Source organism: Schistosoma haematobium, chromosome ZW (assembly GCF_000699445.3).
Source record: "Schistosoma haematobium chromosome ZW, whole genome shotgun sequence".
NCBI classification, from domain to species: Eukaryota; Metazoa; Platyhelminthes; class Trematoda; order Strigeidida; family Schistosomatidae; genus Schistosoma; species Schistosoma haematobium.
Window position 1 is genome coordinate 52871006 of NC_067195.1, and position 19841 is coordinate 52890846.

Consider the following 19841-nt stretch of genomic DNA (forward strand, 5'->3'; position numbering starts at 1 on the left):
AAATCCCAAATTACTACTGTCAACATAGTGGATTTGCTTTGCCAAACACTTAATCCAGGGTCACCAAGGATTACAATTAGTGATTTTATTCCTTACTTGTGACTGATATTGAGTTCCTGTGAAACCAGACACTGATTATTCCCTAGATAAGTCTTTAAACATAAATTCAATCCTTCGATTACTTGAAACCATACAAACTGAATCATTATGTCACGATCCTTAATTTAGAAACTATATATTGACCCATCATAAACTTATCCCTTATTTGCAAAGTCAGTGTGAATAGCTTTTCAACTGACTAATAAATACATCACTACCTTTGGATTAAGGATTCAAAAAACAAGAAGTTTACGGAACTCTGAAAGCCGAACATCATTATCAACTCTCCATAATAATTAGAGAACATTCTGTTCAAACTATACGTTTTTATAATTATGGTTTTTTAATCTAATAACATAAATGCTTCCTATTGTTAGACGATATTTATAATCTGATCATTTCTCCGATTCTTCATTCAAAGGAGTAATAAAAAAACAGTGAGACATTGGAATGTCAGTATTTTAACATATGTTGTTCTAATCTGTTGTGTTAATCTTTTTACTAGCGTCATCTATGTTGTCATTGTTGTTATAGCAGTGAATCTCTAGGTAAAACATACAGGCAACGGAAAGAAAAACACATTTTCATACTTACTATAAACTAAACACAATAAGACTCAAAAACTGTTTAAAGTTTTATATCTCGTATTACTGGATGTAGTTATCTTAAAATTTAGTTGATACATTTAATAATAGCCTATTTTGAGAAAGTGCATTTCGTGATTTTCATTTATGAATATGAATGTCTGCCTTGTAATTTACTAGAAAAGTAATTGTTTATTCTGTTAGTATAAAAGATTTTTAGTTAGTGAATCGATAAATTATTTCATAGTTTGTTGTTAACATTTAGTAGAGATAAACAATAAGGAAAGTAGCATAGATATCGTTCAATGTATGTATTGATAAATGAATTTGTTTATTCTCCAATAAGCGTTGATATTCTCTTGGAAATTTTGTACCACATACAAATTACTTTAAATTTTCAAACTCAATCTATTGGACAATAAAGTCACAATGATTACTCGTACTCGTTCTATGAATTAATATAAGGTTCATTCTCTATCAGATATTAATAACTCAAGGAGACATGTAGATGAATTAATGACAATCTAAAACATAATGTCACTAACTTTCATGATACTTCAGAAATTTTTTTACTTAAAATAGAAATAGAATGTATAGAGAAGTTTCTGTTATTCAACTGCAATAGTGTTCAATTGAAATCTTGTTAATTTTAAGATCCTTTTCAATGACGAATTATTAAAAACTGAGTAGCTCTGAATCATTAAAAACTCTTTGGCAGTGTATTTGCACTATTACATAAAGAATAAAGAATAAAATCTTCAGATTCGACTACAGGTGCGAAACTAATTAGAATCCAGTCATCCACCCAGTTTACTAAATATTATGACTATTGTTCATTGTTATTACTATCCAATAGTTTCATTCACGTATTAATTGATTTCACTAATTATGACTTCCTATTAAAGCTTAGGCTTACGAACTATCATTACTTACTTACTCCTGTTACTCCTCGTGAAGGAGCATAGGCCGCTCACCAGCGTTCTCCATCCAACCCTGACTTGGGCACTCTTTTTCAGCTCTTTCCAGTTTTTATTCATCCTTTTCATATCTGCTTCTATTTCCCAACGTAATGTGTTCTTTGGCCTTCCTCTTTTCCACTTCCCTTCATGATTCCAAATTAGGGCTTGCCTCGTGATGCAGTTTGATGAATTGCGTAATGTATGTCCTATCCATTTCCATCATCTTTTCCTAATTTCCTCCTAAGCTGGAAGCTGGTTTGTTCTCTCCCACAGAAGGCTGTTACTGATGGTATCCGGCCAATGAATGTTGAGTATCTTGCGTAGACAACTATTTATAAATACTTGTACCTTCTTGATGATGGTTGTATTAGTTCTCTAAGTTTCAGCTCCGTACAGTGTGAACTATCATTATATGATGACATATACAAATAAAACCCAATTGTTTTAAATCATCATTTTGTCATAATATGTAATTACTTTTTTGAATAATTCAATAAGTGTTAGGGTTAACTTGTTGATTAGCAAGTTAAATTAAAGATATTATTTCAAGTGGATTGTTAGCAACTATGATATACAAAACATTTTATAACTTTTAAAAATGAAATACTTGATTTATTCAGATCTCAAATAAATAAATGTTCAGTAAATTTGTTGTAATAACCCGTTATATTCTCATATTATTTTTTGTGCAATACGGTTATAGTGTTGTGTTTTACTGTATGTACGTATATTTAAATGTGTATATCGAGCTAAATATCTGTTGATATGTATATTTGTTCAAATGCATGCATTTTTGTTCAATTTACTATGGATTATATTTTACAGTAGAAAACAATATTCGATTGTATAATATAATAGTCTTTGTCATCTTAAACGATTTCTTTAGAAAATAATTAACTTGTTCTTTCATTTAATTTAGAATAAAATTAAGGACACGTGTATAGAATTTGCCTCACTCCGACAACATAGTTCCAAGTTGATTAGTATGAATTCAACACGTATCAAAGCACCTGTTAAACAATATTCATTACCGTCTAGTACTGGGATATCTTCAATAATAACAAGTTCAACATTTACGGGGGCATTAGACTCAATAGCAACAAGTTCAAAGAGTTCCAATGATGAAAATGAACTAACAACAACAGATATTTACAATAAAGATAAACCACCAACAGTTCCACCTCGTCGGCATAGTCTATATCGTGGACATACTATTCAGTCAATAGAACATGATCATGAATTCGTAAGATATGAATTGAATAGATTAGAAAACGAATTACTTAGTTTGTGTCGTAAATATGGAACATTGAACTACGTAACACAACCTTTGGCTAAGAAAACCTCAAATACAACAATTTATCCAGAGAAATTAGTCAGTGAATTAAATCCATCACAACAGATCACTAATAACAAACTGTGAGTTTGACCATTTAACTTGATAACGTCTATTAATGCTTTGATTGGTTTATGTCTTAAGTGCGTAAAATATAACTTTCAATGTTAATTGTTGAATAATACGGACGTTACTTATGACATGTGAAAGTTAATCTCTGACTGTCAAATGGTTAGTTAACAGAAACGGTTTCTCTGTATGGTTGACGTCTAACAATGAAGTACCAAATCAAGCCTAAATCGTGGTCACAAGTAAAATTGCTCTTAAAGTACTGTACCACTTTATAATAATTAATCACGAACCTAACAATCATATGAAATCAAATATGTGTTGCGAAATCCCACTTGGTATCGACTACCTAGAAAACAACCTACATATAAATATGTGATTATTGGGGTGAGTTTAAACAATAACAAAAATGAGAGAAACATGTTTAAAGTATCAATATGAAATGCTGAATCCTAAAGTTGACTGTGGCTATTCTGAAGGAAAGGTATTTCGTATAAGAAATTTATTGAAATTTTAATTAAAACTCAGCTTAATTGATAACATATTATCCAAAAAATTTAAATCAAGTCACTAGTAACTGGCCTCAAGATGTATTTCCTGAAGTTCTAGTAAGAAGCCATGATCAATGGAGTTCAACAGTGTCTGTTGTGAGGCAGTCACTGACTGATGACAATCGTGGGTGGTCGCGCAAAATCGTGGATTGGTCGAAGTTAGACATCAAAACTATTGTAAGCCGGTTTAGTGGTCTAGATGTTAAGTGTTCGCACGCAAGACGGAAGGTCCCGGATTCGAGTCCCGCGTGTGGGACCGTGGATGATTACTGCTGAGGAGTCCCACACTGGGACGAAACGACCGTCCATTACTTCCATGTTTTCCATGTCAGTCTTGTTAAAATCGACTTATGAATTCAACTATTAAATATTTATAAATAGTCATGAAATGAAGGTAAACAGCTATTTACAATTCTGTAGTTTTAAATATATTTATTCTTAATAATTGAAGAGTTTTGAAATAGTGTTTATAGGTTTTTTTAAATCAAAATATTAACGAAATATGCCTATTAAGGTTCTCATGCAATATCAGGTTACATAATTTATGTCAGTATCGAAATAGTTTTGTATCGAAAGTATTGCAGAATGGTACGTTACCTCAAAACAGAATTGCACAATTCTTTTAACATAACAATTTCGGTAGTTTTATTGATAGGCCATCATTAAAAACGCGGCACTCGAACCCAGGCCATATTAATCCTGTCTTTAATTATGCTTTGATGGAGTTTGTGAACAAGAAGTTGGAGAATAATGAAAATTCTTCTTTATCATCCAGAGTATTTTGCAAACTATAATGATTATTATTATACGTTTTCGTACATGCTTAAAGGTAAAATCATGATTAGGGTTGTTAAGAACAAGGATTTTATTTTAACTGTTTTCTTATCTTGATATACGTTAAATATTTCCGGTTTATTAACTACTCAAATATTCTTTCCTTAAACCAGATCTAGTGAGAATAACACTGACCAAAACAATAAGAATAACAAACCTTTCAATCAAGTATTTTCAGTCAAAGAGATTCCAGTTAATTTTGAACACTCATCTACATCAACAGTGACCAACGGCAAGGTAGTAAATGACCAAACTGTCCAATCAGATGATATAAGAACATGTTTAACTGGATTAAATGAATCTATTGATTGGTTTATTCATGAGTCTTGTTTAGTTCCAGTAAATATCTCTGAATATATGGATAGTGGAAAGAAATTAGATGATTACTTTATGAACGATCGTTTCTGGTGTATAAAACCACAAACTAATCAATCTTCGAATAGTAATGGTACAGATAATAAACGAATTGAAGTCAATAATAATTATGTACAATTGAAATTGAAAGAACTTCATGTAAGTCACTGGTAATAACTGATCTATTTTTAGAACAGTTTAGTAACAGCATTAAATAATCCATTTAAGTAATAAATAACTGAATTGACTAAAAGGCTATTTTAGGTCATTCGCTGTTAAGATTAAGGTCTATTTAGTCATATCTTTTTTAACAGACGTTAAAAACTGATCATTATTGGTTTGTTAACTGAATCAAATGATGTGAACTGTTTTTATTAAAACATATGTAATTATCTGATCTATCCAAAGATTGATGAAGTGTACTTGATAAGATTATTTATAGTAATTTGTGCATGTGTTATTTTCATATTGCCTAGAATAAAACAGTAGTAACCTGTTTTTATATGCCATATAAAATGTTTACATATTTTCAAGCAATTAGCCTCTTAGATAAACTTGGATAGGGTAATAAGAAGACGAAGATTATCAGAATTATTTGATATATTAGCTCAACACATTTCGAACAATCAAGTTTGATAAAAGGGTCTAATTAATAGGAATGATCATATTTGCACAAACGATGCTATTGATGACAAAATAAGGTTGTCGAACGAAACATTAATGGAAAGTGGTTATCCTCCAAAATTCATAAATCGATAGAAAGGTCAGAGTATAGTGAGACTTACAATATCTTTGGCAAAAATAGTCTATCTACATCACCTTACCGTTCAGAGATGAGTCGAATAGTCTTCTATTAAAATAAAGGCTTGAATTAGTTAACAACAAAACGTACTACGCAACAAAGGTCATTATCAAAGGATAAACAAGGTTCATGCTTCATCAAAAACCTAAGAGGCTTGAAAACGATTGCGTCACATCCCACTGTGTTTACCTGTTTAAATGTGTGTGTGGCCATACATCAATAGAGAGGAGTACTTGTGATCGCCAAATTAAGGTGCCTCAACCTGTACCTAAATGGTTGCAAAAACAAATAAAATCAAATGACCCAATAAAAGTAGATGATAAGCATCCATCATCCGATATTGCCAAACAGTCGAAACAGGTCATATGATCGACCTTAACACGGCTTTCCCTGTGTTGTACAAAAGCGTAAAATGGCATATACTAAGGTTTAGTGAAGCCTTAGCCATACGAAAATTCAAAACCTCTTTATGTCTTCAAAAACGGTTTGTTCTCATCTTAAACCTAACCTGGTAGTATTAGCTTATTATTCAGAGTGATTAGGTTTCAAACTGCTTCCATATTATTTATTTATTATCCTTGTCTCCTTTCACCCTCCATTTCTAGTCTAGTTAACCTTTTATTTTTATATATAAATATTCTTAACAAGTACATTACTTGTGATCAGATTGTGGGAGATGTATTGGGTTAATGTATGACATAGTTCTGATAATCTTCGTCTTCTTATTACACTATCCAGGTTTACATATTAGTCTAATTCAACTTAAATCAAGAGAGCAATAGTATACACTGTAATTATTTTTCGGACTATATAAACGTGTATACTTTTTCTGTAAGAAAACTATCTATAAATTATAGCTTATAATTATGCAATGCGATTACATTGATGTTGATTATATGGTGATGAAAATGTAGGAATCCTTATTTTACACATGTATAACGATTCATAAACAGCGTTCAAAGTAACAATCATGAATTCTGTTTAGTTGAAAATATTTTGAAAAATATTCTACAATAAATGAATTGATCAATAATGGTTATTCCATGATAGCTACATTATCTTCATTGTTCATGACCTACTCGTTACTTTTAAGTTATTTTATTGGAGTTATAATTTATTCTGATCTGTAATAATACATTACCCGTTTTACTTTACAAGCTTCTATTTTTCTACTTAAAGATGTGAAAACTAATTTTGTTATTCTGAAGATTGATCTTTTTAGTGGTTTTATGTTTAGTCTGAGTTTAATATACCTTGGACCTTTAAATCGATACGAAGCGAAACCGACAACATTCAGATTTTACTATGAATTAATGCTTAGAAACTTAAGCATAAAGTTAATTGTTAACATTATACAAACTTAGTTCCTTATGTAGAGAATTCACTGTTATATAGTGTATAAAAACAAATATCAGTCTTGCAATTATGATTAAATAGAAAACTAAACTTGTTAATGATGATTGGTTATGAAGAAATAAGTAAATTTGTGAGAGATATATACATATAATTTGACTTCAAGGAAGTACTATAATGGAACAACACAATTACTTTGAGTAGTATCTTAAATTTCACGATGTGTTAGCTAACTAAAATACTTTGTGATCAAACAATGGACCAAGTTAATGTTTCTAGTTTTATTTGTGAATATCTCTGATTAATAGCTCATTTAAATGTTCTTCAAATATATCAATACACCGATCTCTTTAGTCAGAGTTAACCAAGAATTGTACGAAACCGTAAGCTACAATTGAACAGTTCATGCAAGGATGTTATAAGAAAATAAGGATACTTTATTTAAAAGGAAGTGACTCGCAAACTATTTTGATAAAATAATTGTCATAAAGATTTTAATGTGGTTAAAAATAAATAAGTATTCTCCATGCGATAGCATTTTATGGTATACTATTGTTATCAGAACATACACTATAATCGTCATCAGTCTTGTAACCAATGTTCACATTATAACTATTCTCAGGTACTATGTTTATCCATGAATACAAGAAGAGCAATAATGTTAAGTGAAATTTTCTTTACTCATGTCATTGTCAGAGAGTTGTTAAATATATCACTCTCTTGAAATAAATCATAACACAGTATTTTATATCGCACTCAAACAGAATAAATTTATCAGAAGGGGTTTTATGGAGATTTTAGAAATTTCAATGGTTGAAATCATGAGTCAATTGAAGCTAAACCACCATGGAAAGCCTGGAAGAACTGGAAGGTCGTTTCGTCATAGTATGGGGCTCCTCAGCAGTACGCATCCACGATCCTGCCTCCCGAGATATCCGAACCCATGACCTATCAGTCTGGCGCGCTAGCGCTTAAGCTTTAGACAACTGAGCCGGCATTCAACGGTGTTGGACATTAACACCGTTGGATCCCGGTTCATTGGTCTAATGTTTAAGCTCTTGCGCGCGAGAATGATAGGCCCTGAGTTCGAGTCTCGTGGGGGGGGCGGGGTCGTGGAGAACAAATTGAATTATATAATTTTGAATATTTGACGTAAACATTTATTATAATGATCAGACCTTCACACGTAGCAGGAACCTTATACGTTGTTGTTGCGTCTTTTTTTACAGAATATTGAATGGAAATCAATGGATTGGAGGAATTGTATAGAAATATTTAATGATAAATCCAAGGTATTACTTAAGTCAAGTACATTATCAGATCATGGTACAGAATTGAGTAAATTAGAATTAGCATGTTCTAAATCTCAAACTATTGTAAATTTCGCTTTTAATTCATTACTAAAATATCGAGAAATTCTACATACATTTAAAACAGATTTAGCTAAAATTGAAGGATCTATACGACAAATCGAATTAATTAAAAATTCAACTGAAGATCCAGATCAAATTATTCAAGAATTAAGTATAAGCAAATGGCTAAAAATTTTATGTGAACGAACAAAATTTCATAAATCAAAACGTGATGGACTTGCAACTGTAAGTAGTTTATGATTAAAAGCTGTCTTTCATATTTCTCCATCTATTATCGTTTTCGCATAATGTTCATTGGTGATTCACGTATTTGTAACTCATCTATTAAATACAGGTATTCATATTTGCTTTTGAGTCACAATATATATGTGTGTTTGAATGTCAATGACACTTCCGGATTACAAATCCTATATCATAAAGACAAACTACCCTTAGACTAAATCAGTACTAAAATAATCATTCCCGGTAAAACATATAATTTAAAAGACTGTATTGATATGCCATGATGAAATTTTATCTTAATCACGATGATGGAAAATGGTTTAAGAAACGGAAAAAGATAATCACTGCACATAATGCAAGTGGTATGTTCTTAGTACTTGTATGACATGCTCTTAATAGCATGTGGGTCGTGACTGATAGTACAATCTAGGACGTGTGTTTTGTCCTGATTGTGACTTTTCAGCTGAATGTGTTGGGATTCCAGTGTTGATATTTACTCTAAGATTCAAACCCAGTATGTGAATGAGTTATCCACTGATCATGCATCCAGATAACTTATTCAATGAGTATGGCATTTTATGTTATTGGCAAGAAACACAAACGGCATCGTGAATCCTACTGTTAGATACAATCAATATATTCTGAAATGATTTACAATAGTGATTACACCAAGACTATCCACTCAAGATGCAAATATTTTAATTACTTGAACATCAACTCCTACAAACAGTGTACCTTAAAAATGTTTTGATTTATTCTATTCAAATTTCTTTTAAATAAATTTAATTTTCAGAATGAATGTATCAAAGAATTAGATCCTCAATATGGTAAATTAGGTATACAATTAGTCTTACTTGGCAATCTTTGGAACACTGCACAAAATCATTTATGTGAGTTAAATCAAAAGGTTTATGGTTCAATGGAATTTACATATTCTGCATCAATTCAAAATTATGTTCAAGATATATTAGATGAATGGGATCATTTAAGCAACACCTTACAATTACCATCAGCATCATCTGAATTCATCTCTACGACAGTACCGATGACAGAAAATGTAAGCTTCATTTACTTATTTCGATTTTCTTATAAAGTCGGGGGGACATGTGAGGATGAGAGGATATTTATTGCTAATTTTTCAAACAATGGTTACTACATGTTTCTAAAAGGACAAATTTGATTTGATGTACAGACAAGATCAAAAAATGTATATGTTTGCTGTCGCTATTCTTTCAAGGTTACTGTCTTTCAGGAAATCTTTGGGGGCAGTATTTTAATTATTCAGATTATAGAACAAAGAATGTTGAATTACGTTAGGTATAATTCAATACGTGAATTTTTGAACGTTAGATGGTTGGAGGTAATTAAAAGGAAGCTCTGGATCTAGTTACCGTACTATATAGCAGTCATCGGCAATATGCCTCTACATTCTTAAGGAAACTAATGCATCTCAAGGGACTTGTAGTCAAACGGTTTGCTACTAAACTCTTCAGTTAATAGAACTGGACAACAGTCACAAGTTCTATCATGATTTTCAATTTCAGTAGGTTTGAGATGAACCTTATTAACTATTGCCAACTAACATGACATATAAACTCAGTATCGTTTGCAAAATTTTGTAACTATTTAAGATTAAGTTATTTAGCTAGGTAACCTCACAACAACTTAGTCAATAGAAATGGTTCACCACTTAAAACTACATGACAATGAATACTATGTCTTATTGGTTCAAAGATTGTCCATAAGTGGGGTCATAAGAACATTCTTATGTATGAGATCTATTTTAGAAGATTGTTGGCCATAAATCGTGACTCTTTGTTATTCTACGCAGTATGCATGATCAATCAAATGCTCTCTAAGATAGTTTAATTTCATGACATTGAGGAAAATTAACTTGAGCATGCATTCGACCGACAGTATTTAAGAATAATAACTCCATGGTGAATCAATAGTTGAACACTGAATGGATTAACTAAAATATCATAAAAATCTGATCACATAGTCGACTCCTGTATTTAAAGTGAATAGATTTTAGACGACAAAATAATCGAATAACATTAGACTGAATAAACAAGTATTTATACGGAAATCAAAATTATTGGTCAACTTCAAAATGCTCACATAAAGTAGTACAACCATGGATTATTCTCAGTTAGTGAATAACTAACTAACGATAGAAGATTAATTCTTTAAAGTGCTTAATAACCGTTCAAATTAAGGGTGTTGTAACAAGTAAAATAAATTTTCGGGATGCTAATTTTCTCATACTGTACAGGTTCGTGATTAACCAGAAGATATCTTTCGTACAATGGGAGCATGCAAGCTAACGTGATTGCGAAGCATTAACAAAGTAAATAATCTAGTCGATTACCCGGAAGCTCACACATTTTACTTACATTTAATAAAGAAAACAATGGACAATAATTAACAATAATACAAGCCCCAGATTAAAACAGTCTAGAAACAGAAACTAGAACCAAATATTTTAACCTGCTACATAGGCATCTGCCATGTGATATATCTTAAGACTTAAGACTATTTCCCAGATAAAAATCAGATGATCGATATCCATGATAGATGTTTTTACTCATTAATATTTAAAGTTTTTTACTAGATAAATTCTTTATGTATTTTCCTGGATTGTTAGGAAAGGCCACATGGTTTTGTTCTTTTACAAGTGTTTTCGTTAATGTCTTCAAGAATTTATGACTGGTTTTAGACTGAACATCGCGAATGAAATTAATGAGTTTAATTCGACATACAATATTTAAATCCATAACAATTTTCTCATAACCAAGGGATCCTATTTTATGTTCAGAGATAAGTTCCCTGGTGCATTCAATTTGGGATTTTGTGATACGTCGAAGATTTTTTAAGGAAGGAGGTATTTTACAAGCACGGACAGCTTTAACAATCTGACGAGGAAAGAAGCCATCATTAAAGCAACGTAACAAAAACTTTAATCTTGTTGTTTCTCTCGATATCCTGCAACGAACTCTCACCAACATATTAAGTGACTTGAAAATGTGAACAGGGAGACAGCTTTTCAAAAATTTCATGCAATTAGATCCCTTTATGAATTCATAAAGGGATCTAATTGCATGAAATATTCAAAGTACATAACCAAGTCAACTTACAAATAGTTTGTTAAAATATCCTCAAACTTTACTACAGATATTTTTTTAAAGAAATAAATGAATAATATGCAAAGGAACTAATTTCTTTACTTAATGAGAACTGTAAGGTTATCTTTCTCAATGATAATAAATATATTACAGTTTATGTGTATATGATAATATTTTGTTTCTCATTGTTATAAATAATGAAATGATACCCTGACCAATTAAATATTTCAAGTGATTTTGTATTTATATCTATATATTATGGTTATAATTTGTAAATGTATAAATGATTAAGAAATTCTTCTAATATAAGTGAAATCTAAGCGAATTAAATAAACTGAAGACTAACATACAACAACACTACAATTTTGACAATCCATTGTCGATTGAAGAGAGTGAGATAGTATTTCAGAAGATTTTTACGCTTCAAACTAAGAATTAAGTAAACACATTAAATATACATGTATATAGCACATAATAGCCAATAAAATTGGTTAGAATTATGTGACCAAAAGACAATCATGACGTTTATCCAGAATTTTCATATGAATGATAGGGGTTAGAAATCAATGATACATTTTACAGAAATACACTAACAACAGATAGGAGAACTTACAATAATATTGATTTTGGTTAGTTGTAACAATTATCTGATTTGATAAATGAAACAATTGAAATTATCGTGTTTCTTTAAAACTGTAAATTTTGAAGGTTGGTGAAATGTTTATAAATAGTTTATTTCAATATAAATTTATTTTTCTCCATACATAACAGTGATTAATTTGTTGAAAATAATTAATGATTCATTGAAACAATATGATCACAATCAAAAAATTAATAATCTCCACAACCCCTATATTGATAATTAACATGTGCTCACTAGTGACTAGCTTCGTGAGGGAATTATCGTACTTCTAGTGAAACGCCGTGACCGGTGGAGCTAATCCGTGTTGGGTAGAAACAGGTATCTACCTCAGTACAATGGAAGATGGTCACGCAATTTCTAGTAGTTAAGCGTTCGCGCGCGAGACTGAAGGCCTTGGGTTTGAATCTCGCGGGGAGGGGCAGGACCGTGGATGCGCACTGCTGAGTCCCACAATAGGACGAAACGGCCGTTCAGTGCTTCCAGGTTTTCCATGGTGGTCTAGCTTCAATTGACTCATGATTTCAACCTGTGTTTATCTTATTATCGATCTTTCCCATATTCGAAAACAAATTTACTGTACTTATAACTTACATGAAATTATGAACCGATCAATGTTAGACCATCACTAAAAACATGGAAGCAATGGATGAACGTTTCATCCTGGTATAATGATTCTCAGCAGTGCGCATCCACGATCCCACATGGGGATTCGAACCCAGGAGCTCTCATGAGAACTGCTTAACTTCCAACGATGTCTGAATTCAACTAATCCATGCTCGTTCAGTGCTTCCAGGTTTTCGATGGTGATCTAACAATAATCAATTCATGTTTTTAATGAAAGTCAACAATCTTCACAACCCCGAACTAAAAACTTATCATTTACTTCGTTCGCGTATGTAATATACATTGATTTTACAATAGATAAGCAAAATTTGGATAACTGAATGACAGTGAATATTCCCATTTTGGAGTTTAGTAAAAAGTTTTCTCATCATGTCTTCACATTAATACTTATATCACTTATAACAATGAAATTATACTCATCGAGTAGTTGCGTTGCGTAATAATCATATTATGTCACATTGATTACAAAATAAAAATGAGTGATTGAAAGAAAGAGGATTATAATAATCAAACATTTGCTACACTGCTCAATATATTTAAAAAAAATTAGAAAAATTAGCTAAAGCTATCGGTATCCCTATTAACAAATCAAACTTTTGCATTCAGAAGACGTTTATGCAACCACTCATTACCTTGGTCATAGGTATAGGAGTGAGTTTACAGACGAACTTTGATTAAATCCCTTTCTGCAAAAATATTCAGTTTTCTAATTTCTTCCGTTTTTGTATTTCTATGTTTTTTTCTAAATATATTATACAGTGTAGCAACTTTCCGATTTTTTTAAGCAATTACTTTGATTATTATAATCATCTTTTTTCAATTACTCAATATTATTTTATTAAACGATAAGACAATTAATTTTTATCAGAAGGGGTTTTGTGGAGATTTTAGAAATTTTAATAGCTGAAATCATGAGTCAATTGAAGCTAGACTACCATGGAAAGCCAGTAAGCACTGGACAGCCGTTTCATCCTAGCATGGGACTCCTCAGCAGTGCGCATCCACGATCCCGCCCCCCGCGAGATTCTATGAGTTGTAAAAATGTGACAACTACACTACTAAATAGAATCAATATTTTGAATATGATAAGATTGATGTAACTAAATGTTTTTATCAAGTAATGTTTTAAAGATCTTATTCCATGCATTCACTGGTTAATCTACTCTTGAATAAAACTATTCTTATATTATCATTCATTAGTAAAAGTTCCTAAGAGAGATTAAAATCTTTTTTGTTTGAATTGGTATTATGAATTTATTTATACAGCTCATATTTCGAAATGATGGAGAAGTTTTGTAGGTGGATGATTTTGATTGAGTTTTGTCGTGGAGCTTTCATCGTTCTTCTGAGCGACATCACCTCAAACTTCAAGTACTATGCTGATGATGTCGCTCGGAAGAAAGATGGAAGCTCCACGATCAAACCATCTAGCTCAGAGGACGAAACTCCATCAAAATCCACATTTCTTTTTCTAAATAAATTGTTACTGTTTTTTATGCCGATTATTTCACACATCTAACGAATTTCTTAATTTCCTTTTCTTTTGCATGATTTAATCATTTCATTTATTCACTGGATACGTTTACAAAACAAACCAATAATTACTACCAGAAAAGTTTTCTGAATCATAAACCAATATTAGAGAATACAGTTGGAAGTCAAACAATGAAAACTATAAATGAATCTGTTTCTTCCTCAGCATTAATAACAAGTCGAATGAATGAATGTTACGCGACTAATGCTACAAAAACAATAGATACCTTGGAATCACCACCAATAACTGCAGTTATTTCTAATCCATCTGAAACCACATCTACAGTATCAACTGTAGTATGTCATAAATCTATATCACCTATATTGAACCGTATGCGTAATGAAATACAACAATTAACTCGTTGGTTAACTACAATCAGAAATATACTTGAAACTAGTCAAGCAAAACTTGGTGATCGATTTGATCAAGATACTGAAAGTCAACAATTACAAGTAGATAAAAATACAATATTAGTTTTTACTTGAAGTTTTATTTATCTGACTGATAATTCAATACATTATAGTTTAATCGAAATTCAGTTTGTAACAATTTCTCGACATCGTTTACATAGCACTGAATGTAATTGGTTTTAGAAGCGAGATTAGAATGTCTATAAATTAGGTCACATTCATGACATAAACTAACAAATCAATCTAGTAAAAAAGTGATTTTCATCATGGGATGACGTCTATTGAAAAGGTACCAAAGGCCAAGGAGCACCGGATAAAATTTTTAGTTTAATTAGTAATTTATTAGCTATTAGCGATCGAAACGTCTTACCGAATCCAACCTATAAGATTTTTATTTTGTGCTATTGGCCAGTCATTTATTAGTGACTAATGTTATGTTTGCCTGGTCCATTAGTGCTGATTGAATTCTGTAGATCATAATGTAACATGATCACCAGTGTTATTGACTTGACGCCGTATGTGCTGTATTGAAATGCTAGCAACATATACGTTAAGAGATTCATTCCAGTTTGCTGAAAGACTAAATCAAACGAATGTTAACGACAAGTTCATGGTCTCTTTTGATGTAACATCCTTGTTCACCAATATACCACTTTTTGAAACTATTGATATAATTTGTCAGAATGAAGATCTCCTACCTTTACCAGCCCCAGAATTCAAAAAACTACTACTAATATGTACAACAGATGTTCAATTCCAATTTAACAACACCATATATCGCCAAGTCGATGGCGTAGCAATGGGTAGTCCACTAGGTCCAATTATGGCAGATATTTTTATGGGGTATCTTGAGAACACGATACTTAAACAGGCAATTAGTGAAACAACGGAATACTCAAGATGTGTGGACGACACATTTATTATCTGTAATAATAAACAACATGCAATCCGCCTGCTCAAACTCTTCAATAACGCTCAGAATAACATACATTTTACTATGGAGCACGAACAGAACGATATGTTCCACTTTCTTGATGTTGCCATAAAACGCAGGGGAGACGGGACAGTTCAACGTTCAATTTATAGAAAAAGTAATTGGAATGGCCTCTACCTGAATTTCAATAGTTTTTGTCCAATTAGTTACAAGAAGGCGTTGGTTAAAACACTATTTTACAGGGCAGAAAAGATATGCACCACCGACAAACTGGGAGAAGAATTAATGAACGTAGAAAAATGCCTAAAAGACAACTTTTATCCACAAAAATTTATTGACAAATATAAAAGGCCCAAGGAAAAGAAGACGGAAATAACTATGGTCAATAAAAAACCACTATATATAAATCTTAACTTTAAAGGTGATGACGTCGCACAAATTATCAACAAGAGACTGAATACAGCGCTAGCCAGAACTTATCCGGCTGCTAAACTTTTAATTCTCTATAAAACAACATGTTCATTAACCCAATCAAAGATCGACAAGCAACCCTTTCATGTTACCGCCAACTGTATTTATAAATTTACGTGTACCTGCCAAAGCAGCTACATCGGCCGAACTGAAAGGAGAGCATATCTTGGATTCTTTGAACATGTTCCAAAAAGTCTTAGAACAAGGGAAAGAAAGACTCTGAACAGTGCGATCACCAAACATCTCCTTGATACAGGACATCAGGTAGATACCTTACAATTTTTTAGGGTGATTAGTAAGCCGCCAAACTCCAGTCTTTTGAAGTTTGCTGAAGCCATTGCCATCAGGCGACAAAAACCTGACCTATGTATTCAAAAGGAGACGGTGGTTAATCTTTCCTTACCCTGGTGACAAATATTCCTTCACTGAACCTTAAAATTTTTTTTCTTTTTTTTCCTCTTTTTTCTGTTGCATTTATTACATCATTGGTTCTAATTTATTTTTTCAACTATCTTTCAAATTAATAATCTTTCAATTGAACTCTAATCACTATATTCCTATCAATGTTTATTCATTATGTAATCAATTGTTTCTAACCCATTTTTGAACTGTTGTCACAATTAATGTTGTAGAATATTCTTTCACATTAGGTATATATTTACAATATTCTGTAAGCAATTTAAATCCATTGTGCAATTATGATTTTTAAATATCACAGGTTGTAAGCAGCTGACGAGAACCTACGAAATAAAATGAATTCATGCTATTCTGCTAGAATCTTTGTTCTTGCTCTTTTCAACATTATTGATATTCAGTAGTATATTGTTATCTAACCGAATATATATAAGTTTATTTTCATCATTTTTCATTATATAATTAATTATTTACATATTAAATATGTAAAAGTATATCAGTAATAAATAATATAAATATTTAAATATTTTTGAATATATCGTTTGTTATTCTTTTGCCGCTATATATTTATATAGATTGCTCATAGAGTATATATAAATTAAACAATATAGAAATATCGACTACATTCTGTTTGACAATTTATTAAAAGGAGTGAATGTTTAAAAAATAAATCATTATTATATGTTGAAAGGAAATAGTTATCAGTCTATTATAATATTATTTAATGTTTATCATTATTTTTATTGTTACTATGGGAATTTATCGTTAAAAGCCTTTAGTGAACAACTTTATGTCAATGTAAATATCATGTAACTTTTGTTTACTCTAATGTAGAACCTGATATCAATAATAAATATATTTCTCATTAAGTCATAAATAAAATAAGGATATAAAATGTGGTAAATTATATTTGAATCTAATATTAATTTTAATGAAATTGTACTCTTGATGAAATTTTAAAGTTCCAGTTTTGATTCTGTATAGTATATGCTGTTAAGAATTGAAATAAAAAATGATGTTACACTGTTAGCTAATTATGCATAGTTCTTCAAATGATGTTAATTTGTGATGAAAATTACTTTCATATTTTAAAACATTACTGCATATTATATAAATACTGATGTTTAGTAAACTACAATTCTTTATTTTGTAGATAAAAATAATTCAATTCAATAGATTTTGTACATCCTTCGTATAATTTGCCATCAACAGTATAGTTCAAATAGCCTAAAATAAATGAACAATTCACTCTGTATGTATGAATGATAATCAACTTCCTACTGAACCATTAAATGTTAAAATTATGCTAGAATTTAAACTACTGATTTATCATAAGTAGTCTCAATTTATTCATATTAATGAATATTATATGCTGTAAATCGTGACAATGTATGTACTATTTCAAACAAGTGTATTCATTCAGAAACTAATATGTACTCATCAGTGACTAGATTCGTGAGGGAATTATCGGAGTTCTAGTGAGAGTCTGTGACCAGTGGAGCTAATCCGTATTGGGTAGAGACAGGTATCTACCTCAATACAATAGAAGATGGTCACTCAATTCCGTGTATTAGTTGAAGTTAGACATCAACACCGTTGGATGCCGGCTCAGTGGTCTACGGGTTAAGCATTCGCATGCGAGACTGAAGGTCCTGTGTTGGAATCTCGAGGGGGCCGCATCGTGGATACCCACTGCTGAGGAGTCCCACAATAGGACGAGGCGGCCGTCCAATGCTTCGAGATTTCCAACGGTAGTCCAACATCAATCGGTTCATGATCCCAATTAAAAACTTACTAATCTCCACAACCTCACACTGATATTTTGTATTAATTAAATCAAGTATTTTTATTGCTAAATAATATACCGATCTGAAGTTTAAGCAATAATTTAGGTAAATAAATACCATAATTCATCATATTTTCGTGCTACAGTTTCATTTATCTTACATTGATAAAGAAACAGACAGTATCGATCAATAGTATTCTCTGTCGACTGGTTTTGTGACAGAACTATGTATGAATAGCTGTTTCATATGTAAGAGGGAGAAAATTTCAATTTGCAAAATAGCAACACGAAAAAATGTTGCAGTAGAATATTATTAAGTTATTTTACTCTATTAAATTCTCACCAACTTTTTAAAGAATAAAGTTTACAGGAAAATAAAGCTAGTTGGATGATAGTGTGAACAGTCAAACTCTCATCTTTTTAATAAATAAAGAAGGATGATGGCTAGCAGTGGAATCCAGGACAGATGTTTCATCCTATTTAGGACTCATCGACTGGATGTACTTTTACCCCAGAATTGACTCGAACCTACCTAATAAATGTCTAAACTTTAACTTTTCATTTAGTTGGTAACAATGATCAATCATTTTTTGTTTATGTATCGGAAAGGTATGCTTTTTCTCACATATGATTACATTGTGTTTCTCAACTTTATGTAAATCTTTAAATAATATTTGTCCATCGAGTTTATTTATTTAAATACTTTATTATTTAACTATTACTCATTATTTTCATTTAATTACATAATTGTTCAACTTAGTCTTTACTACACCATACATAACTGATAATAACTAACAAATTTATGCAATATAAACCAGATGATTATCTTTGTTCAACTTCAATTTAAACAAAATGAAATGATGTACATGAAAAATTTTCTATTAAATTTACTGTTAAGATTTACTATTAAGATCTATTTTTCTACATATTTGATTGTCATACTTTATAGCAAATTAAGCAAGCTATAACTGATGGGATTTTGTCTGAAAAACTGGTGGTCTATCATCCAGCTACTATACAGCTTAAGATAAAAGTAAGTTAGATAAATGATTTTTTTCTTTCCTCTTTTATTTGTATTATTAATTATACTGTGGTGTGTGCTACTTATATTGACATAAGTAGTATATGACGTTAGTCAGGAACAGAATGTCTGGCAACAGAGAGACAAGATGATCGAACAGTAAAGAATGGAAACAATGCAATTTGTATGAAAACGCAAGAACAATGAAGTCCGAGTCATTTTGAGACAATTGGTGGACATTTTGCAAATTAAGCATTTACATTATGATTGTTAGATTTTATTAACAAGTCTTGTAATTTTGCATCAAATATATCGGATTGTCCCCACTGGTATTTCGTTCGCTACA

General features: G+C 31.1%; 1 protein-coding gene across 2 annotated transcripts in view; it reads left to right on the forward strand.

Moving 5' to 3' along the window:
• The window catches only part of MS3_00003861 (uncharacterized protein), a 248629-nt gene that overhangs the window by 124990 nt on the left and 103798 nt on the right, over window positions 1–19841 (forward strand). For both annotated transcript variants that reach the window (XM_051211722.1, XM_051211723.1), the window contains 6 exons: window positions 2562–3058; window positions 4543–4942; window positions 8168–8536; window positions 9327–9590; window positions 14537–14911; window positions 19424–19507. In XM_051211722.1, the coding sequence (XP_051071819.1) occupies window positions 2562–3058; window positions 4543–4942; window positions 8168–8536; window positions 9327–9590; window positions 14537–14911; window positions 19424–19507 (1989 nt within the window). The remainder of the gene's footprint in view (window positions 1–2561; window positions 3059–4542; window positions 4943–8167; window positions 8537–9326; window positions 9591–14536; window positions 14912–19423; window positions 19508–19841) is intronic.